Genomic DNA, 23,040 nt, shown 5'->3' with positions numbered 1-23,040 from the left:
TCTATCCAAGACATATCTACCATTGCGAGATATCAGGATGCCATGACTCCTCGAGCTCAGCAATATACATGTTGCGATACAAAATCTGAATCACAATATATCTACAATATCTGGTGACACAATGCTGTACATCAAGATCACATTCGGAGACTAACCTAATCCATTGATTATCCAATTGGCAATTTGAATCTATCTGAAAGATCGAAATTGTTTGGGGTACCAAAAGTCCCTCCTGATTGGCAATTTCAGGTTATTTGGCACGCTGACCGTGGGTGAGATATCATATATTGAAAGTGTCTTGTACGAATCGAATTGACGGACTTCAGATTCTGGATGCTTAAAGCTTTATGAAGCCATTTGAGCAGCTTCTTGACCATCGAGCTTCCCGAAGATGTTTGGTGCAATCTCATCCATAATCTCCCAACCACGCGGTATATGAGCCCTAAGCTTATCTATCAAAATCCCAACATTGCAACTACACAATTGAACATTCTCAATCGAAGCTCTAAAATAAGCACCCCCTTCAATCCAAACCTCCTTTCCTTTTTCATCATACAAGGAGCCGTTCATCACTTCGCTTAGCTTTGTCAACTCGATAGACATACTCACTTCGTGAGGGAGCATTGATGCAGGTAATAAATCGTTGCATGCTTCTTGTCCGTACATGCAATGGGTCCAAATAACTAATGCTGCAGATGCTAAAGCTATGTATGAAATTGGTTCGGGGATGAAGTTGGCGAGAGACGGTGTTTGGTTGAGTGCATTGTGGCTCAGGAGAATTTCAGTTGCGTGCCACAACGCTCGCCGAGAGCTAGGCTCTTGTGTCCATGCGCGTGCTGCCGCAACACGTCTAGTATGGGGTTCAGAATATATCTTTCCAAAGACTCCTCGAACTTCATCAGACAGTGCTAGATCTTTGGCGAGCATCCTAATAGTCTGAGTCTCGGTGAATACTTGTAGATTCATCAGATTATGAAGGATAGACGTGTCGAATATAAAGCAATTGATACGTCGGGAAACTATGTCTTGCCATCCGGGCTTATCATGGTCTTCAAGTCCATAGTAGTAACATACTGGAGACTGATCTGCTTGGTCAAATACATTGGGGCACGATAGTTTCGCAGAAAGATTTGAGAACCCACGTTTTAGAGCTTCCATTTGGCGTTTAAGTGATTGTCTTTGAATGCTTAGACTTATTTCATTCCGCATCCCAGGCTGACCTTGCTTTAAAAGCTGCAAAATTTCTGACTGCATAGCCCAAAGACAAATCTGGATATCTTCTAACATAGACTCATTTTGTGGAAATTCAATTCCTCCAAGAGCTATTCCTTCAAGCATTACATTGATTGAACGATAGCTTCTAGATTTCGGCTCATTCATTTGACGGGCCTCCCAACGATGAATTCCTCCGGCGTTCCAAAGCGCGATGGTGTCTGGAATACTAAAGTATAGCTCTTCTGGCTTGAGTAATCCTAGCTGTAGGGTTATGGCACTGAAATATGTGTCAATTTTGAAGAGACCAACTGCGATCCTCTTTCTTTGTTGATGTCTAACCGAATAAAGTGGCAGAAAAAACCCGGGCTTATCGTCGGTATAGATAGTCCCAGGTGTTAAGATTCCACCTTCGTATATAGAGGCAGCTAGGAGGCTGCGTAAAATCAGACCTTTTTTCAAAACCTCACGCTTCCCACAGTATGATGCCAAAATAATATTCAACAATGTGCACTGATATAAAACTATAGGCAGATTCTGTGTCATTGTATCTATATCCTTCAGCTGGCATAAACGTGGGATAATACATTCTACCAAATTATGGTGAACTTTCAAAGCCCAATCTCTCGAGCTTGGAGTTCCGTCAACCCAACCTCCAATCATCAATATAGATGGGAGCAGAAGCTCAGGTGCCTCTTCATCTTCTTCATAAGTTGGGGAATGGATTATGGGCCAACGGTCGTGGAAATTGGCGAAGTACAGAGAACGATATCTCTCAACAGTTTCTTCGGCAAGCGAACACAGGTAATTGAGCTTAGATATGGGAAGAGAGGTATTTCGGGGCGCCTCTCGGATTTGAGGAACATCTTGTTGAATCCTGACATTTAACCAATCGACAAGCCCGTGAGGCATGCGTCCCAGATTTAGTGAGGGCGAGTTTCCAGAAGTAACCGAATTGTTGAGCACATTCCTGCTTACTGACGAATCATGTGCCTCTTGTGAAGGGTTGTGTGTTGGAATAGAGTTGAACGTTTGATTCGAACGGGAATACTGGCCGGAGTTGAGTGCGTAAGCCTCATTAGATATTTGATTTGTAACAAATATCTCGTCAGGATTAGGTACCTGACTAGACTGTGGACTTTCAACGGACATCTGATCCCCTCGTACATTTTCGGACATTGAAGATTCCGAACCTTCCCAATCGCTCACATCATCATTGGGGGCTTCATCTTGCCTACTGATTATAGCAGGCAACTCTTGCCGCAACCCATACTTGCAGGAAATGTTCTTCTTCTCGCATCTGGAACATGGATCATTTCCATCGCATTTGATTTTACTGGAATGACAAGTCGCGCATGCCCTCCTGCTTCGACCGGTAGGTTTCTTGAACTGTTGCCCGTGACGTCCAAGATGTCTCTGCAGTCCATCACTACGAGAAAACTCTTTATGACATATTCTACAAATATGTGCTGGAGACGAATTAGAATGTGATTTTTGATGTCGAGTCAAATGCTCCTTCCGCTGAAACGATTTCGTACAACCCTGGAACTGGCACGACCATCTAGGCGGAGTTTCTGGGCTATCCATTGACGCGAATGACGAAATAAATGGCTGACCAAAATCTAATTATTAAGATATCACCAACGGCACTCATTCACATCTAAATTCGTATTTCAAGAGCCAAAAAACTGTTGTAGTTTATGTTAAGGTTTGTCATCAATCGTCGTATTGATAGGTCCGTGAGGTGGGCGACCGAGATGAGAAACTGTCACGTGATGTTCGGTTCCCGAGCGTTTACTGCCAAAGAAAGGGAGCTTGTAATAGAAATTCGGAAGAGGTTAAAATTTCTGGACTTTGATTGCCATCTTCTTGTGTTGTGGAAGTCTTCTGTTTTCAAAGGTGTAAGAGGGGGGCGGCCGAAGATTACTTATACTCGGAAGAAGCTGAAACTCTAAAGACTTCATCCCATATCACTAATCATTTAATCCACACAAGAAATGCAATCCTACTGTATGTTTAATGACAAATAATGAATCAAAGATGTAAACTTCAAGATCAATAATTAATTGGAGCTTTGGAATTAACACGCAGGCTTTAGCTAAGATTTTCTAACTGTTAACTTTGACTTCTAGCATCTAGAGGAATGTCATTTTGGGGGTTGATATCTAGGTCTTAACGACCATCTAATCGCCAATTTAAAGTGGAACGCTGGATTCCATGGAAAGGATTTGTCCCCTCGAGAAAAAGAGGGATAATCCGATGGACCACAGTTTCAAAATAGTAAATGCAATGAGATCCATATATTTAACTTTGTCTTGGTACTTTCTTAGGCTTTGATGATCAAGCGACCGAGAGGGATGCTTTACACTTCGGCTCCCCCCACATCGCTTGTTCCTCTGCTCGTGTAGATATCAGTGGTATTCCGCGAATAATGTCTATATAAACCACGAATTGCTTGAAGAAAGATCTCCATTATCCAAATATCCATCTGTATCTTTCTACCAAAGTCCTCAATTACTCAAAACTCCATAAAACTTTTGAAGAATTAATTATTCCGAATCCCAAGATCACCTTCATCATGAGTGTCATCAAAAACGTAGCTATTGCTGGTGTAAGTGAACCAATCTTTCCTGAATCTATCAAGGCATTATCTTACTTGAATACAGTCAAACGGTGCTCTCGGCAAGCCCATCCTTGAAGCCCTCCTCCAATCCAACAAATTCAACATCACAATACTCACTCGCTCCTCCTCCACCTCGACATCAACCTACCCCTCAAGCGCGACTGTCCTCCCCGTAGACTTTAACTCCACCCAATCTCTCACAGACGCCCTCCAATCACAAAAAATTGACGCCATAGTCTCCTGCGTCGGAACCGAAGGTCTCCTCGGCCAAAAACTCCTAATCGACGCCGCTGTTGCCGCAGGCGTAACTCGTTTCATCCCCTCAGAATTCGGTTCTGACCTTGCAGATCCCCCAACTAAAGCCCTTCCTGTCTTTGGACATAAGGTGGCCACTTCTTCTCATCTCGAAGCTGTTGCTGCCAAGAATCCAAGCTTTACATACACATATATCCGCAACGGCGGATTTCTTGATTGGGGGCTCGAGCATAATTTCATACTCGATGTGACATCTGGAAAACCATCTATCTACAATGGAGGTGATAAGCTATTCAGTGCCACCACTCTCGCGACCGTAGCTCAAGCTGTCGTAGCTGTTCTTAGCAAATTTGAAGAAACGAAAAATCGGGCCGTGTATATCCAAGATGTGCAAACATCTCAAAACAGTCTTTTGTCAATTGCAAAGAAGGTTGCTCCAGAGAAGAACTGGGAAGCTATTCCAGTGAAGACGGCTGATGTTCTCAAGTCTTCAAATGAGAAGCTTGCAAAGGGGGAAATTACCATGGAGGTCATGGTCGGATACATTTTTGTTGCGATTTTTGGCGAGGAACATAGGTCGAGCTGGGAAAAGTCGGATAATGAATTGCTGGGTTTGAAGGAGAAAACAGATGCTGAATTGGAAGCCATTGTGAAGAAGTATGTCAAGTAATAGAAAGTTTCCTAAGAGAATATTAAATTACAACGTACATTGATTTATGAACAAATTGTAAAACGGCACAGTGTTTCTCGCTCCCGTTCACAAGTTTTTAATCTTTATCATGTATTGCTGAAAAGACTTTCTATGTTGAAGAAGTGAAGGTATGAAGTTAAGGAGAATGGGGAGAATGGGGAGGATGGAGAGGATGGATCTGTCAATGGTATTTGAATTTGATAATAAATATTCTAAGGATCTGAAATTTAAGATGATATAACACTGCTATCAAATTGTTTTTTCTTTTTAGACTTATAGAGCTATTAGATATAAATTTCCAGTTTTGTTTTATGATAATACTAAGAAGTGATTCTTAATCTGATGGTTATTAAGCGTATAATACTGCATGCACACCGTCGTGATGTAGACTGACACTTTCTTTAATTTAGCAATTAAGAATTATTTCAAGTCTAGTCAGCAGTGATATGATTACAGTAATCTCGTCAAATTGTCTACAACAAAATCTAAAACTGTGTGTATCTGAAACTTGCTCTATTCAATCCTAATATATGTATCAAAACTCCAGATCTCTCTTCAAAATATCCGCCCCCTTCTCTGCCGTCGCATAGACAGTACTCAAGACATTCCCACGAGGTTCAATCGGGATGACGCTCGCATCACAAACCCTCATATTCGCCGTTCCATACACAATCAAATTCTCGTCAACGACCCCATCCAGATCCTCACTCATCATAGCACAGGTTCCTACAGGATGGTAATTCGTCGCTCCGAATTGGCGAATGAAGCGTGTCACTTCCTCTACACTTTTGGTGTGGCGAGGAAATCCACTCGGTAAGGTGTTGCCATCTGGCTTGAGAAGTGCAGACAGCTTGGGCTGTTCCAACAATTGACCGATTTGGATTATATGGCGAGACAGCATTTCGGCATCTAGGGGATGTTCGAGGTAGTTGATTTTGATTTCAGGATGCTCAATGGGGTCAGCAGTTGCGATATGAGAGCTCCCGCGAGAGAAAGGGTAGGAAAGCATAGCTAATATGGTCATGTAGTTCCCTGGTGCGGGTGTAGCAATCGGAGTGTATCGTTGTTTCCGCGTCATAAAAATTGTCGAAGATGCTTCTTCTGGGTCGAATATAATGCGCTTTATGATATCATACTGAGCTTTCAATCCCTTGCTGACTGTTGATGAGCTCTCCAGTAGGGTCTTGTTGACGAGAGCTGTTAATTCACGTTCTTCTTCTTCTGAGTTGAAGAATTTTAGTGGCAGATAGGAGAAACTATATGCAGCACCTTCTGCAAACCGACCTGTGTGCTTGGCCTCGTACAGCTTTTTGGCGGCTTCAATTATTGAGGGATCTCGAGCAGCGACATCTGCTGTTTCGATATTATCTAACACTTCCACGGAAGGCCCAAAGTTCAGATGGTCTTGGAGGTTTTCTATTTTCACACGTAAGCATCAAGAGAGCCAATTTGTCTAGCGGGCATCCTTACCGCCGACACCTCCAAGTTCACGAAGACATTCGATACCCGCAGTATTAAGTCTTTCACGTTGCCCAATGCCGGATAGCTCCAGTAATTTTGGCGATCCAAATGTCCCAGCGCATACCACGACTTCTCGACTCGCATGAGCAATCACAGTTTCCCCATTCTCTTGGCTGTAAAGGACACCAATTGCAACAACCTTGCCGTCCCTCTTCTCCTCTCCAAATATTATCTTATTCACCAGCACGTTACTTTTGACGACAAGATTGCCTCGTTTAATTGATGGCTCCAGAAATGCGACCCCGGCATGACTTCTTTCGCCTCTGAAAGAATCAATAGCATTCGTCGTCGTAGACCCTCCGAGAACATCTCCCTCGACTGGGTTCTTTGACGAGCTATATCCTAGATCTTGGATCGCATCTGTCCAAGCTTTCTGCATCGGATGTAAAGTCACAGGGTAGGACGCTTGAATTACCTCCTCATACTCGCTCTCGTCATGCTTGCGGATATGCCCACCTTCCATCGCAAAGTCTCCAATCTCTAATTCTCGCTTAACCTCCTCGCCAGGTTCCTGCAATTTTTGAAATCTCGTATAATACTTCCCAATCCCATCCCAATCCCAGCCTTTCCCAGCACCCAGTAAGCTTCCCCATGCATCATGATATGCGCTCGATGGATAAACCAATGCATGTGAATTAATTGCGCTACTTCCACCCCATAGCTTGCCTCGTGGTTGCAAAATCACTCTACCATTCAAACCCTTCTCCGACACAGTCCGGAACCCCCAATCATAATTCTGATTTCCAAATACTGAACCAGCAAAGCCTGGGGTACTGACTTTGGGGTCTGAGTTGCGATTTTGACCTGCTTCGAGCACGAGGATACGAAGAGTGGGGGTAGATGAGAGGCGTGCTGCCAGGACGCTACCTGCTGTTCCGCCGCCGACGATTATTACGTCAAAGGTGTTTTCGTCTTTATTTCCCAAAGACATGATGAAGTCTAGAGCTAGTATTGTTTGTATAAGATCAAACTTTGGGTTTGAAAATATCCTGTCATCGCAATGGTGATGTAGTAAGAGATGAGAGATGGCGTTTAACCGCCTAGGCACCAGCTTACTTCCACCTGCCGAAAGAGTATTTGAGAACCCCACTTTACGCGACAGAAGTGACGATTCAATATTGTAAAAAAAATTATCGTAGCAAGCGTGGATGTGCATAGTATAATTGAATCAAGAATAATATGTATTATTAAAGACCAAAGCGTATAGCCGATTTAATCACATCGGTAAGACCCCTGAACTGTAAAAGACGCTCACTAAAGTATCTTTACAATTTGAAGGAACATCAATTTTTCATAAAATCTTTATCCAAGTGCTCTGGGTCTCGGAAACACTTTAATAATCGTCATTTAATAGAGGGGAACAGTCAGAGTAGTGATCGATATCACAATTAAAATAGTACAATTAATTAGCACATAGTCTTTTCTTCGTTTCTAAGCGACCTCCAAAAAGAGACATGTTTAGGGGGTAGATATTAAGAGAAGTCAAATTTATATGCCATTCAAAGATTGAATCAAATTTGTAAGATTTATCAGTAAGATTGATCAAGAGCACTAATGATCAAGTACTGTTATATAATCACATAGCATGAACTGATGTAGAAAACATGTAGCCGTTGCAAGATGCAAAGTGGAAAAGCGTTAGCATCATGATTTTCTCGCAAGCTTTTGAATATTGCTACATAAAACAGAGCGTCACAGAAATGGCAAACATTGCTTTCAATAATTTTTTAAATGATAGTAACCAATCTTGGCATTTGTACTTGAAATATATACCGCCTTGTCCCGATTTCCTCAATGCATCTATTCGTTAACCAAACCAATAATCAAAGGTATATACGCCGTCCCGAATCATAAGTACTCATGTTGTTTCATCGTGTTCGTTCATTTATCATACCGCCTAAAAGCCCCGGCTAAGAATGCTTTACCCAGAAGAGAAATACAAGAATACCAACAGGTACGCCGATAGTGACCAAAAGAGCGTTTCTGCACCGCCACCCCAAGACCAACCAGTGAATGATTATATTCAACCTTATAATTATGATCCCACCGGGTATCCAGGAAACACCATGGCCCAATTTTCCAACCCCCAAAAGAATTACCATGCAAGCATGTTTTCCCGTATCCCATACAACTATGTATGTATATATCCGTACTGTCCAAAAGTCATGTAAAATTCCGAGCCTGATCCGTGGAATCTAGTCATTGTCTAGGCATTTCTGCCACCAGCCTCACCACGATTCATTCTGTTGTTAAGAGCTGCCGCGTTGAACATAAAATCACGATTAATGTCCATGCTTCGAGCGATCCGCCCACCTGGCGTGTTGGGATTAACAACATTCACACGGCCACGATTTGAAGCTCGCTGTACATCTTCATCATCTGTGTGATCTTCCTCCTCATAATCGGCCAATCTTGTAAAGTAATCAGCAAGCCCGTCGACGCTAGGCGTACCAACAACATGATCATACATGGGCGGTGGCGTTGGCATTGGTGGGGGAGGTTCATCAGCCTCATATTCAGGAGCAGCAAAACTTGGGTTGCGTAACATGTGAATAGGTCGTTGAACTGCTGTGTTCATTGCAAGATGCGCTTGTGGTGGTCTAGTCAAAAGCTGGGCGGTTTCTGGGCGCGCCATCGTCGACTGGCCAAGACTCTGCCTCAGATTATCAAGAGAAGAAGCTCTCGAGGCTGATGTTATTGGCGCATTCTCTACACTGGCTGCATTAGGACAACCACATTGACGCTCATTTTGAGAGCGAACATTCGGGCCACCGAGATCACAGTATGCAGGCAAAGCCATTTGCATTTGAGATGCGTGGCAGCTGAGAATAGTAAAAGGGGAATCGATAGAAATCTCAAAATGGCGGCGCTTTTTACCAGTAGGGTCATCAGGATCTTTGCGCGATATACGCATAGCAATCTAAAAATAATGTAAGCTAATGTATTCCAAAGGGCGACTAATTAATGTGAGAATTCGGTTTACCTTGAACCAGTGGTGTACCCTAGCGTTCTTCCATGAACAATCGTGATGAAGGCGTTTGGATTCATCTTTTTTCATCATCTCGCATGTGGGCAGTTGAACTGACATCTCCAATTCTGTTGGGCCGGCAAAGTGGTCAAGCCCAAGGTCGATATCACCTAGTATATTGTTGGACTCTTCAGGTAGAGGCTCTGGGGTGGTGCCCAACTGTCTTGCCATTCTCTCCCTCTCCCTCTGTGCAGTTGCCCGCGCATGAGCTCTTTCTGAAACAGAGAGCTCGCCCCCACGAAGAACTCGCAGTTCAGAGTTTCTAAACTCTTTGGCGGGATCCTGGTTCGCCAATTTCTCGAATAGTAAAAGTTTCTTCTGCTGCTTGTCCTTTCTAGTTATATCACCACTGTTATTATGGTAATCAATAGACTCAGTGACATAAATCCTTATCTTGTGGATTTGAACTTTTGCCAAAGGGGTCAACTTGAAAGCTATAGGAATCTTAGAGCCAATCGGGAAGGATTTTCCGGAAATCATGATATCATAATGTAACTGGTCATCCCAATTTCTGCTTATTGAGATGGGTTCGACCAATTCCAATGACTCAATGTTTGGTGTTCTGATGACCGGTACTTCTTTGACTCCAAAAAGGTTGGCGCGAAAGGCACCCGCCCTTTCAACCAAAGTTTCTACTTGCCATACCACAGAAGCCATCGGGAGTTTTGTGGTTTCCGGAGAGTTATTGTCAATGGGCAATTCAAAAGTGTATTCGTATACTCCAGGATGGAAAGTTTTGTAACCTTTTTGTTGAGGAGTTGGGCCGTTGGGAGAGTCTCCCTTTTGGAAACTACGGGATTGATTATTCTGTAATGACAGTCTCTTTGACTCCTTTGATGTAATGAGGGTACTTGCTCTACTTCTAGCGCCGAGTAATGTCGATATTCCAGAGCTAGGTAAATCCAGGGGGGTTACAGAAGTTGTCCCAGATTTATCCCGTAAATAATAATTGCAATGCGTGCCATAGCCGACATCAGAACCTTCGTACAAAGCATTGAAGAATGGTAGAACTTGTGTTCGAAGTGAATCTTCTTGGAAAGTCTCTGTTCTGTTCGGTGGCAGTCCTGTATTGTTGTAAGCTTCCTTGATCAAAATGTGTAAGTGAATTGAGTATTGCTTACCTTCAGGCCACTCAGTTCGCGCCTTTCCTCTAAATGTCAATGTAACTGACTTGATCTTGGCGCTCTTAGTAACATTAAGTCGAACTTTTCCACGGAGAATCCCAAGGGTATTGTGGGATTCAGAATTGCGAGTTGTACCGTCGTGATCCAAACCAGTCAGGTATACAATAGGTTCAGCGAAAGGAACATACACAGATACCCCATTGCCTGACGCAACAGGTTTCTCATTTTCCCCAAAGCTCGCTATCGGGGGTGGCTTCGAATTTCTAATGCTCAAATCAACGTCCGGCTGGCTGCTTCCTAAGGGACGGTTTTCGATGCCCACAGCTTCCATATTACTAGGCCCAGGCCCAGTCATTATTCCTCCTTCCGACTCGGCCTCCAACCCAGAACTGGATTGGGCCCTTCTAGAAAATATGCTTCGACGATCCCCCGAATTGGTCCGTACTGACTGTGAACGACTCACTTGCGGGCTCGGTGTTCTCGTGGATGATGCGGCGGAGGATGTTGGTGAAGAAGGCTGAGATGAAAAGGGTGAGAAAACAGAACCTAGCACACGCTTTGCACTCTCCCGGGAAGCCAGCTTGTTCAATTGGGATTTGGTTCGGGAAGGCTTTTTGGGCTCTGGTGGGGACGATGGAGGTCGCAAGTCAAACGGAACAAAGCCTGCGGGTAGACGAGTTATATGTATAGAATGAGGTCGACGTTGTCTAGGTCGGCAAGGTGGTATGGGAAGAGTTGTGTTCCGTGTCTTGTCTGCTCGGAAACTGGGAGGGTTGTAGTAGACAGTTCCTCGACTGGTGAAGTATGGGATTGAGATTTGGCCTGTCATCTTGCGTATTAATGATTAATTCTCTCGAGAAATATCTCCGGAGATGTATGTGCTGAATGAGTGTATAAAGTCTCTCAATGAGGGGTAGTAAGAAATAAAACGAAAGTAGTCGCAAACTGTGGTGATGTTCGAGATGCAGTATCTCGTTGAATCCCCCGAGGCAATGGCACAATATTATAATATTGTGATATCAGATCGCACTGACACCAGATGACCCAAGACTTAAAGCAGTGATGCAGAAATATATTTGGGCAGGGAGAAGCCGGTAGGGCTTAAAAAGGAGGGGGGCATGATTCAAGATGCAATTTGTCGCACAACCAGGTCACGGAGGTGTGTTTGAGGAATTGGTACTCACAATGTTGGGTAGATTACTATGAATTTGTTTGTTGTCAGATGCTTGGGCAACATATAAAACAAGGAGTAAGGTTTATATCTGATTGCCAGCACATGTAGACGAGAATGCGAAGTAAAGTACTGCGTTATTGTACTACGAAATCGCAAGAAGCGGTATGCTTGTTTCCTTTTATTTCCCAGTATTCGAGATTCAAGCAAAAGATCTGCTGGCAGGGTTGATATTGATGCTTGAACAGCTAGGGATCCTGGAAACCCCACATACAACAATATATCGCGATGAATGGACGATTGGATGATGAAGACCGGGTCAGCAGGTTGTGGAATACCGATACAAAATTTTCGGGATGATGGGATGGAGAGGAAGTACAGAGCAGAAATCAGTCGTCGAACAGCGGATCAATGAATTGAAAGGAGAAGAAAATAAGGGATGCAACGAAATCTTGTGAGGAGGTTAACAAATCCGAAAGTATTTAGCTAAACGCTTAATGATCGGGATGATGGTGGCTACTTATGATGCCTAGGTTGGTATTTGCTACCTCTGGCTTGCTCAGTTCCGGTGGAATGGAGTGTACATTGGAGATGAATGGTAAGGGCCTGCGGAGTACAAATGTCAAAATCCAATCTTTGGACCCATCTCTAAGCATTTTAAACGCCGCATCGTGCCTGTTTGTGCCGGAAGCCGCGGAGGAGACCTATGAAAGCAACTTCTGTATGTGATGTCCAGGTGCAAAAATTAGGACACTAGAAAGAGCCGATGATGTACCTAACTCTGCTGTACGCGTTTTAATTTTTCTTAGCGTGCATACCTGATTACTATATAAATTGAATACCAATTGAGAATCTTCAAAACGTGACAACATCGACGACAACAACGACAATGGAATAGGATGACAATGCTCAAGAATGGTTACCATACATGATACATGATACATGATACCGTATACTGTGCACGCTGGACTTTTCGTTGGATGGTACTAATGGCCATTCGAGGATCTAGACGTCCTTTCCAACAGCGTTCATGATCCTATTGATGACTGGACGATGTGGCTGGATGCAGAATACGAAACTAAGTCCCCGCCATATCCGAACAGTGCCATTCCGAGATACCGGGTTCTGGCCGCACCGCACCGAAGTTCTAAAATTTAGATCACTCACTAGACATCTAGTAGATGCGATTTTTATGAATCTATGATATTTATGATATCTTTCTTCTGAATCCCCCATCTCAAGTCAATACAACATTACTATCATTATCATTTTGCATACCGAGTACATTAACAGATTGGGCACTGGTCGCTTCAACCAATCCATCTTCGATGAAACTTAAATCAGCAATCAATTTCCATATCAAGATTCTAGAATACAAGTTTTCATGCCCAGGTGCCCGTCAAAAATGCAAGTACTCGATGTCAGATCCACAACCAAACAGATAGAACCAAGAAAAAAAAATATTTAGCAGAAAAGAGACTCCGAAAACAGGAGCCCCCTTGTAATCTCTTCACATGAGGTTTCGGTATTTGGATTTTGTTATGGATATACCAAGTAGAGTGTCAACCCAATATCCTTTGCATCTGGGATCTCTTTCGCCCTCCAAATTTAAACTTTTTGAAGACTGAAACTACTGTTCGACGTTGGTTGAATTAACAACATATCGTCGTGTCGAATTATTAGACTCGCGAGCATGTTTCCAACTGACGTCTAAGCCTTGAAACTAAGAGTACTCTGCCACTCTGCCCAGAAAACCCAATGTTGTACAGACTACGTGCCGATTTTGCGACGTACCATTTCTACATCCTGATATATTCTCTTCTCGGCCTAGAAATACCAAATCAGGGTTTTCTTTTCATAAGGCTATATTATGATTGGCAATAATCGACAACAGTCTAGCTAAAAGATTTAAATTTCATGTCCACAATCCAAACTACTCCATACAGATGCAGATGGCTTGTTTAGTGGCATACGAAACAATGACGAAGGGTGACATGTATACCCCAGCACTCTAAGACTCTAGGTCAACCTCCAAACAAAAACCGCGTGGATTTGATATCGAAAGCATAATCATATTTCAACAGTTATAACCTCATCCTATCACTCAAAACAGGCACAGATCAGGTTGCAACCAGTACCTGCCAAGAGGATATCACCCTTTGTAACATCTCATTTGGCATGAATCTTAAAGCATGTGTAAAGATCGGAAGAACTGCTGTCTTATCACCCCAAGCATCTCCTCTAGCCCCTCAATATGCGGGATACCTATCGTAGAAGTCCGAGCTTTTAAGCCACTTGCATCATCCTCAATTCGGAGTAATTAGACTTGTTCCAGAAGAAAAAGTTTAATAAGTACCAATCCTTCTTCCCTGAGTATATCACCGTCTAATTTTTGAGATATCATCAAGGAGAACCTTCGAAACAAATGCACTCACTGGGGAGAATCGATCCGTTTAAACGTTCGGGAACGTCACTTACAATCTATCTCGCATGAGGTTCCATTGCATTCATGCACCAATAGATTCACACACGTCATACCGGGGCGGCCAGCGTACACGATGATCTTGTCTCGAGCTTGTGTTCAACCACAAAGATCCCCATAGCCACAGCCAAATTAGTTCATCTTGATTACATAAAGATGCCTGGAGATAATGGAAAAGCTTCTAGCTCAGGAGTAGAAGTCTTTTTTGTAGGATCGCGACACGGTATTTCTTAGGTCTAGTAGAATTCCAGAAGGAAAGCATAAACACGCACGGGAACGTTGAGATTAGTAACAGAGAAGAGTGAAACTACAGCGTTGGATTAGTTCATCTCTTTCCTTCTAGCAATTATGCTGCTGATTAGATTCGCAAGGTTCTAATGAACTGAGATTGGCTAGACTTCGTTTCTAACCCCCACCCAACAACGAAGATGTACTATCAAACACAACAATAACGCATCAAGAGTTTTCATCAGAGCCTTGAGAACTCGAAATGTGAATAGTAGGGGAAGTCTTAAAAATTTGAGTCACTGCTCTACTCCGTAGTCAAACTTCGACTCTGACGTTTAAATAATGTAATCGCACCGATCAATGAAAGGGCGCGCCTTGCCAAGCCCCAGCGGTGCCTATGAATAGCATCAAAAGCAGCACACAACGCCGGGTATTCTGCTATCAGCAGTCAATAAGATGGTACGCCCTTGGGTCGGATTTGTGAAATCAATAAATATAAAGTCAGTGGAGATAAGCAGCTTCTCACTAAAATTCTAGCATCATCATCATCAATCATTCAAACAAAGACGAAAACATCGGCACAATTATTGATATGAAGCCAGCGACTACTCGCAAGACAGCACTCATCTTAATTGATATCCAGAATGGTTTTCTCCATCCAACAGCATTTGGCGATCTTGCAACTCGCAGCACGCCGAAGTGTGAGGAAAACATCGCAATGTTGCTTGGGAGGGCTAGAGACTACAATGAAAAATTATTAGGGGCAAGCACCTCATCGCCTATCCTCATTTGTCATGTGCACCATCACAGTATCAGTCCTACCTCTATGTTGCATCCCATCAAACAGATAGAAGTTGATGGAAAATCAGTACCTGCAGTCCACCCGCAGAAATTTGCAACTCCTCGTTATAACGAGAGGATTTGGACAAAGAACGTCAACTCGGCATTCATTGGAACGGGGCTGGAGAAGTTTTTGAAGGAGAACGGCGTGAGACAATTGATCATCTGCGGTTTGACCACAGATCACTGCGTCAGTACATCGACGCGCATGGCGAGTAATTTGAGAATCGTTGATATCATGGAGAACGGGAGACTTGTGGATGAAGGTGATGTTGTGCTTGTCGGAGATGCGTGCGCAACATTTGCAAAGGGAGGAATCGATGCTGAAACAATACACCAAGTCAATCTTGCTAGTTTGGATGAAGAATTTGCGCAAGTACGAGAGACGATGGATGTTGCTGGACAGGTTTTCGTTGAGGTCTAAACAGGTGGGTGACTGGTTTTGTTACAAGCTAGCAAGCATATTTCAGAGCTGGCTTGTAATGTGATTCTAGAGCGAAATCTAGATACGATGTATAGCTTTGCGAAGCCCAAAATGAAATTTGATCTCCTCTCTGACAAGACCCTGTGACTTTAAGAATTTTGAAGAGTAGATGGAAATAGACAGTCCTGGAGAGTCTCTTTACTTGCCAGTGGAGGCAACGGTCTTACACTTCAAGAGTGGACATGGAATATTGAATATCAACATATACTTATGCTGATAAAAACGACAGTAACAAGCAACGATATAGTAGGAAAACATCAACCACTTGACTCGCTACTTGCAAAGATTGCAATGTAAGCAAACAAGTCTCGGAAATCCTATTCAAGTTTTGAATTGAATTGAATTGATATTTTGAAATGTAAATTGAGAAATCTCGTTTGGTAGGACTACCAGGCTACGGGCCAAAGTGAACCTAGTAATAAGCGGTAACCATGGGCAAAATAAATAAAGTGACCGCGATGTACGCGACTAGGTAGGAGACGCGCAAAGTGGAAAATTACATTTCTCAATTCTCATGAACATTCAACATTTGGGGCTATTTTGAAAAATGGATTCGCTTCATGACGGTTATCCTGATATTTCAGCAGGTGACAATGCTTCTCAACCTCTAAAAGGCATGATTGTTTGCTGCACCAATGTTCCAGATGAAAAGCGTGTAAGTTTTGTCTATCATGCCAATGTTTACAAGTATTGAATGGTCAAGACTTGCATGATTTGCAACATGCAAGGGCACATTTCTCAATCTAAACTCAGTTGCTAATTTGGCTCATTTCTAGACAGAGTTAAACACTCAAGCAGAACAGATGGGTGCCAGTATTCGAGCTGATCTCACAGTCGAAGTTACCCACCTAATTGTTGGGCATTGGGATACCCCGAAATACCACTATGTTGCCCAATTTCGACCGGATGTTCGACCGATGACGACGGATTGGATTGCGACAGTTCGGAACCTTTGGGTGAATGATCATGATATAGATATGGATTTATTGGAACGGCAACATACCTTACCTACCTTTACCTCCCTCAGGATTAGTATGACCGGATGCGATGACCCGGCAGAGAGGCAGGATATTGCAGGAAAGATCAAAGCGAATGGGGGAGAATATGATGGGAATTTGACGAAACAAATCACACATTTGATATCGTTTCGAACAGAGGGCAACAAATATAAGGCAGCGAAGAGTTGGGGCTTACGGATAGTCTCTGCCGAGTGGTTATCAGATAGTTTGGAAAGAGGGATGATTCTGAACGAGAAATACTATGATCCTTCTTTGCCAATAGATGAGAGGGGAAAGGGTTCTTGGGACAAAAATAAGCCCAGGATAAATTCATCGAGGAAGAGGGCCAGGGAACAATCGATGTCTGGTGTCGAAGAGGGTAAAAGAAAATTACGCAGAACTGCGAGTACAAAACTGAACACCCAAAGTCAGAGTATATGGGGGGATATTGTTGGTAGTGGCAATCAAATCCAGGTGTCGAGGAGTGGAATTTGGGATACCAGTGATAGCTTCGAGCCAGCCGAGAATAAACAACTCGAGAAAAGCAAAGAAGTGACACCACTTAAAGCTAAAACCCTTGACCTTGTTCAAGAACCGAACCAACTATCAGGTGGCATATTCCATGAATGTCAGTTTTGGATTCATGGGTTTTCTGCTAAGCATACACAAATATTGGAAAATCATCTTGTTGCACATGATGGTAAAGTGCTTCGGAATGAGTCTGATCTAAGTGCCCCGAATTCAAGAACACGGAGTTATATAATCGTGCCATCTCATCTCTCGCCCTCAAAGTATCCCATTAACAGTTCAGAGGTTGAAATAATTACAGACTGGTGGGTAGAACGATGTTTGCACCTCAAGAAATATCTCGAGCCTAAAGAGCATGTTCTAGGAAGACCATTTCCTAAGTTTCCTATAGAAGGGTTTAGTGACCTGAAAATATCATCGGCAGCTTTCACCGGTATTGATATTCTTCACGTGAAGAAAGCTACCGAATTACTAGGGGGTACATACAGCGAAGATATGACTCCACAGTCTTCAGTTCTCGTTACAAAATCTATTGTCAGTCTTCGCAAAGACAAACTTGAACATGCTCAAGAATGGAATATTCCAATTGTCACTGCCGATTGGCTTTGGGATTCGATTACATCAGGAAGTAAAGTACCATTCGCCAAATACAGATGCAGAGCCACAAAACAACCAGCTTCAGCACCTATCCCAAACAAGGAATCAGTACCAAGACATGTTAGCAATCCTGAGCAAACAATTAGCCAAAACAGGGGTTCGATTTCCAGATCAAGTACACTTCCTTCACGGTCCTCATCTAAAATACGCCGCATTGCGCCCTTAGATGAGACTGCTTTCGCACCACTAGAAACCGAATCCACCCCAATAAAAGACGAGGAAGAATCAGTTCCTGTCCCTATCCATCTCGAACCCGAATCATCAGAACTCACCCCTCCTCCTCCTTCAAAACCCGAACCTCTGTCTGAAATCCCCGCCAACTCACACTCTACAAATCCTACCCCCGCCACAAATTCCCATTCCTCATCTACCTCACGAACCCCCGAAGAAAACTCCATCGATATCAGTTCTCTCCTCGCCAAGACAAAACGTCCTGGCTCTTCCGTTTCTATCCCAAACGGCACAAGCGTATCCAGCGATCCCAATTCCAAGCGTCCCCGTCAACCCCGCGGTAAAGCAATCATGGGCCGCGCCCTCTCCAACGTATCAACCACTTCTCTCGCCTCCTCTGTAGACTCTACTGCTACAACTGGCCCCGCGGTAATCTATCCGCACGAAGAAAGTCAAGATGAAATGAACGAATTCATGAATCTCCAGGGCGACAGAGAGAAAGTGACAGAAAATATACCGCCAGCGACGCAGTTGGGATACATGGATAAAGAAGGCGAGGAGTATCAGATGATGGTTCAGGGAATCATGGAGGGAAAGGGAAAGGAAGTGGTCGAGAGAGAAATGAGCGTAGTGAGGGAAATGGAAAAGGCGAAGAGGGGATTGGGAAGAAAAGGGACAATTGGAGATTTTTCGAATGTGGGAGGGACTGGCGGAAAAGGCGCTACGGGGACAAGAACGAGTGCAAGGAATAGGAAGAGCTAAATGAGGGTTAGTTGAAGAGCGGGTTATGGCAAAATACCTCGAGATGTATTTGGTAGGTGTAATGGATCATTGGATGATACGTAACACATTTGGAGTTCGATAGGTTATGTCGATGTATGTATAATATGGTTCAAATACAGGATAAGCGAAACGATTTTTTTTTTCTTGTTATGTACGCAAGGATTAGGGAAGAGTAGGGAGGATGGGACGAGGCAAAGATAAATACCTCAGACTTAAGATTAATCACGAAGAAATGAGAGATGAATAGTTAATGAGATAAGTATATGATTCTTCTCGATTTTGACTCTGTATCCCGTGTATCGCATAGCGTCTTGTGTGTAAGCGCATTTGGCTTGGAAAATCGAAAAATCTCTATGGTTTCTTACATTCACATGCATGTGAACGTGAACGTGAACGTGATAGGTGTTGAGTGTTGAGTAAACGAGAGGTAGAGTGTAGTATGCATGAATACACATATTTTTCCCGGGCTGCAGTTGGTCTGTTGATGTATATCTATGTTATTCTCTGTTTCTATTTTTGATATGTTTTTTTCTTTTCCTCTCTCCCAATCTAATGTAATCTAATTTGATTTTTCTTCCTCTATTTTTAGTCATTTAATCATTTCATTCTTCACTCTTCATTTCTCATCTCACATCTTCCTAATCCCCAACATCTCGCACCTAACATCTCGCCGCCCACTCCCGATACCAATCCAAACACTCTCTATTCGCCACACTTGCACTAATCTTCACGTCCATCCCGCACAAAATCTGTTTCACCGCCACCTCGACCTTCTTCCCGTTCGTCGTGACCGGGATTTCAAAACACTCTTCGATGATGCCCGGTACATGTCTTGCGCTCAATTCCTTCCTCACCACTTTCCTAATGCCTTCTTTCAACTCGTCGTTGAATGGATAAGTAGGAGACATCTTCACGAAAAGAACGACCGTCTCATCGTCATCTGTTGGACGTCGTCGTCCTATGCAGAGCGCGTCTTCGATTTCGGCGTGGTAGTGTTTGAGAAGGATGTTGTATATTTCTGCCGAGCCGAAGCGGACACCGGATGGTTTGAGAATGCCGTCTGAGCGACCTAACATGTATATTCCTCCTGTTGCGGGGGAGAATTTGATGAAATCGCCATGATGCCATACACCCGGAAAAGTTTCGAAATAGGATTCGAAGTATTTTTTATCGCCTGGAGTTGGGCTTGGAGAGGTTTCTGAAGTGTGAGAGGAGGTCGATGGAGAGAAGAATGTGGTGGGTTGACTGGGGAATGGTTTGGTGCACACTAAATCGCCGGGTTCGCCGGCTGGGATGAGAGATCCGGAGGGAGAATAGGCGGTTATGGACATACCGAGGGCGCGGACTTGGATTTCGCCTGTGTAGACGGGGGAGAGGGGGGAGGGGGCGCCGAAGAGGGAGATTATATCTGTGCCGCCTGTTATGGAACCGAGGTTTATAGTTGGAGGGAAAGCGCTGTAGATGTATTTGAAAGTTGAAGGAGCTAATGGTGAGCCAGTAGAGTAAATTGCGCGAAGGGTGGAGAGATTGATATTTTGTTTCAATGGGAGAATGTTATTTTGTTCGAGAATGGAGAGATATTTCGCACTGGTTCCAAAATGGGTGATTCCTAATTCTTGGATGAGAAGAGGCATGGAGAGATTTGAATGCGGTTTGAAAGGTGATCCATCGTAGAGTACTATGGTGGTTCCAGAAGCTAAAGCCGACACGAGCCAATGCCACATCATCCAAGTGCACGTCGTGAAGTAGAAAAGACGATCACCAGGACGAATATCGCAGTGAAGGATATGCTCTTTTTTGTGTTGTATGAGAGTACCCAGAGAAGAGTGAATGATGCATTTGGGTTTTCCGGTCGTTCCTGAAGAGTAGAGTATATATAATGGAGTATCTGGTGGGAGTTGTGTAAATTTTAATGGGGCATTTGGATCAGTAGCGCTAGGTTTTGTAAGTAAGTATTTAGGAAGAATTGAGGGCGAAAGATGCTCAAATCACTCACCTCTTCAAAAACTCATTATAAGTCTCTGCTTTCCCATCCTTGATATCAAACCCTTCAATCTCAATTGGAAGGTTTACAGTGTCGAAAATAATCAACCGATTAAGCCCCTTTAATTCCTTTACAATCTCACGTGTTTTGGTCAAACTCTCATGGAATCTTCCATTATACTCAACCCCATTATCAGCAAAAAGTACTACTGGCTCAATCTGCACTAATCGATCCAATACAGCGGCAACTCCTGTATCAGGACTGACACCAGTCCAAATTGCTCCTATGGATGCAGCAGCTAGCATTGCCACAACGGTATTCGTATGATTTCCTACGAACCCAGCAACTCGGTCATGAGGTTTGACACCTAGCGTTCGTAAGGCATTGGTACATTTACGAACTTGTTCTCTGAGTTCGGCCCATGAGACAGTTTGGCGAGTGGATTCTGTAGCGGCGATGATAGCTGGAGAATCCGGTTCAATGGTGAGATTAGCGGGGTAAAGGAGATTTTCGGCAAAGTTGAGTAGAGATCCTTGAAAGAAGTTGGGTCGAGGAAACATGGGGGCGTCATTGTCAACGACCTGTTATTGTTAGCCTTGCAAAAATGTGTAGTGTTCCTCTGCACAATTCTTTTCTTTGTTTGTGAGCTGGACCTGATATCAAAGTACATAGAACTACTACGCCTCAGATCCATCATTCTCTCAATTATCTTAAATCTCTCTCTCGTTCACAACCCAAATGATAACTCAAGAGGAGACATGGTTAACCTCGTCGACCTCTCATCTCCCTATCTGGTATATAACCCAATATCCCGACCCAAGGAATCATGCCCATCACATGCCGATGCAAAAACCAGCTCCCTACGTACCATATCAAACCCCCTCTCCGCCTTAATCCCCGTAAGCCACCAAGTCTCCTCCCAAAATTCGGCTATGTTTTCGATAGACCATTTGTACAAATCATCATAACTGTCCAAGTCCAAGTTATATTTTTTGTTAACAATCTCTTTAAACTCGTACATGCGGGTAGAAGTGGGATCAGGATGACGCCAGAGTTCTGTAGCTAATGATTCGGACCCATTGGGAGGAGTTTGTGAACCCATGATTGTGACTTGATGAAGTGGCAGTATGCGGATTAACTTTGGGAAAGAGGAGTATACTGAAAGTGGATAAACTGGAATGTATGAAGAAAGGGGAAGCGATTCTCAACAGATTTTTGTGATGGGTGTGTTACTATATTAAGGATGAGATTCGGGATGTGGGGGAGTTGAGGGGAAGTCCGGCGGTGAATTCCAAGCTTGTAGAAGTACGTGGTGAAGACAATTGAAGAGAATTTGCCTGGCTTTCAAAGGAAAGATTGGCGGGAATTGAAGCAATTGAAGAATTTCAATGTGTATCTTGACATGAAACTATTTACATATTGTAAATTGTAGGTACACCTCAGCTTCCTGCAAGAATAGAGATGCGGAAAGGTTCCGAGCGGATTGTTACGGAATCTGTCGATGTCCTCAGGCAACATTCCGAGGTTAGTCATGTGCACTGGCGGGTGTAGAACGGATGATGATAATTTTGAGACATCTTCATTGGCGTCTTCACTGACACCTCTTCACTCAGGTCCGTGTTCCTTTTTATCCAATGTCAAATACTCCGAGGCACTTACCTTCATATCTGTACTTGGGGTTCCGACCACAGCTTTAGTCATCATACGGATATACATACTCCAGACTTTATGTATTGGCCGATATCCAACCCTACCGGTACCGACGGGAAAAAGAAAAGGGAGCTTAGAACTTGGGACTTGGAACTTGGGACTCGGAACTTCGAACTTCGAACTTAGGACCCGCCCCGCTCCCGCGTAGTAAAATAATATGGCATCGATCGATGAACTTATACAATATTCGATTTCTAGACCTTTCTAAAGACCACTCAATCGAAAGCTTCTAGTAATAGCATCAAATTTAAGCTCAAGAACTTGTTCATGCTATTGGCATGCATTATGATTATGTTTGTGATGTATGCAGTCACGTAGCAGTGTACCTGGGTATTGGATGGCTTTTGCATTGGGCGTGTACACTGCAATTTTGAAAGCTTATAGTCAGCCGTTTCTCAGGAGAGAGGGGTACTCCTTGAATCAGCAACGCAGGTGAAGCCGACCCAAGGAATCTAACGTCTGAAGAATTTATACTTTGAACGAATTTCGGCCGGTGCTTTCTCGAGCAAGATTTCATTCAAGGGCGGTGCTGGGAACGTCTGGAGAGCAT

At 43.5% G+C, this 23,040-nt stretch overlaps 7 protein-coding genes across 8 annotated transcripts; 3 read left to right on the top strand and 4 right to left on the bottom strand.

Annotated features, from left to right (window-relative positions):
• Positions 1-114: 114 nt before the first annotated feature.
• BCIN_08g04920 (hypothetical protein) lies at positions 115-3,107 on the bottom strand. The gene has a single exon (XM_024694683.1). It carries the CDS (start codon positions 2,797-2,799, stop codon positions 346-348), a length of 2,454 nt encoding a protein of 817 aa, XP_024550475.1. The 5' UTR covers positions 2,800-3,107; the 3' UTR covers positions 115-345.
• Positions 3,108-3,638: 531 nt separating this feature from the next.
• Positions 3,639-4,828, top strand: BCIN_08g04910 (hypothetical protein). Its single transcript, XM_001552319.2, has 2 exons — positions 3,639-3,823; positions 3,879-4,828. Exons 1-2 carry the CDS (start codon positions 3,791-3,793, stop codon positions 4,758-4,760), a joined length of 915 nt encoding a protein of 304 aa, XP_001552369.2. The 5' UTR covers positions 3,639-3,790; the 3' UTR covers positions 4,761-4,828.
• A 400-nt stretch (positions 4,829-5,228) lies between these two features.
• On the bottom strand, positions 5,229-7,299 carry BCIN_08g04900 (hypothetical protein). Its single transcript, XM_001552318.2, has 2 exons — positions 6,252-7,299; positions 5,229-6,197 (listed from the first exon to the last, which is right to left on the bottom strand). The coding sequence occupies exons 1-2, from the start codon at positions 7,231-7,233 to the stop codon at positions 5,317-5,319; spliced, it is 1,863 nt and encodes a 620-aa protein (XP_001552368.1). The 5' UTR covers positions 7,234-7,299; the 3' UTR covers positions 5,229-5,316.
• Positions 7,300-7,930: 631 nt separating this feature from the next.
• Positions 7,931-12,249, bottom strand: BCIN_08g04890 (hypothetical protein). 2 transcript variants are annotated; one of them, XM_024694682.1, is made up of 4 exons: positions 11,639-12,249; positions 10,452-11,276; positions 9,286-10,394; positions 7,931-9,222 (listed from the first exon to the last, which is right to left on the bottom strand). In XM_024694682.1, exons 2-4 carry the CDS (start codon positions 10,807-10,809, stop codon positions 8,509-8,511), a joined length of 2,181 nt encoding a protein of 726 aa, XP_024550474.1. In that variant the 5' UTR covers positions 10,810-11,276; positions 11,639-12,249; the 3' UTR covers positions 7,931-8,508. The 2 variants fall into 2 exon arrangements, with proteins under 2 accessions (XP_024550474.1, XP_001552367.1); XM_001552317.2 differs by lacking the exon at positions 11,639-12,249 and having other exon boundaries at positions 10,452-11,609.
• A 1,772-nt stretch (positions 12,250-14,021) lies between these two features.
• BCIN_08g04880 (hypothetical protein) lies at positions 14,022-15,735 on the top strand. The gene has a single exon (XM_024694681.1). It carries the CDS (start codon positions 14,928-14,930, stop codon positions 15,597-15,599), a length of 672 nt encoding a protein of 223 aa, XP_024550473.1. The 5' UTR covers positions 14,022-14,927; the 3' UTR covers positions 15,600-15,735.
• A 440-nt stretch (positions 15,736-16,175) lies between these two features.
• Bcdpb11 lies at positions 16,176-19,060 on the top strand. Its single transcript, XM_001552314.2, has 2 exons — positions 16,176-16,314; positions 16,436-19,060. Exons 1-2 carry the CDS (start codon positions 16,207-16,209, stop codon positions 18,773-18,775), a joined length of 2,448 nt encoding a protein of 815 aa, XP_001552364.1. The 5' UTR covers positions 16,176-16,206; the 3' UTR covers positions 18,776-19,060.
• Positions 19,061-19,240: 180 nt separating this feature from the next.
• BCIN_08g04860 (hypothetical protein) lies at positions 19,241-22,228 on the bottom strand. The gene is made up of 3 exons (XM_001552313.2): positions 21,649-22,228; positions 20,793-21,361; positions 19,241-20,731 (listed from the first exon to the last, which is right to left on the bottom strand). The coding sequence occupies exons 1-3, from the start codon at positions 21,880-21,882 to the stop codon at positions 19,456-19,458; spliced, it is 2,079 nt and encodes a 692-aa protein (XP_001552363.2). The 5' UTR covers positions 21,883-22,228; the 3' UTR covers positions 19,241-19,455.
• Between the last annotated feature and the right edge of the window lie 812 nt (positions 22,229-23,040).

Source organism: Botrytis cinerea, chromosome 8, assembly GCF_000143535.2.
Source record: "Botrytis cinerea B05.10 chromosome 8, complete sequence".
Taxonomy (NCBI): Eukaryota; Fungi; Ascomycota; class Leotiomycetes; order Helotiales; family Sclerotiniaceae; genus Botrytis; species Botrytis cinerea.
Note: the sequence above shows the minus strand (reverse complement) of the source record. Positions and strands in the feature narration are given on the sequence as shown.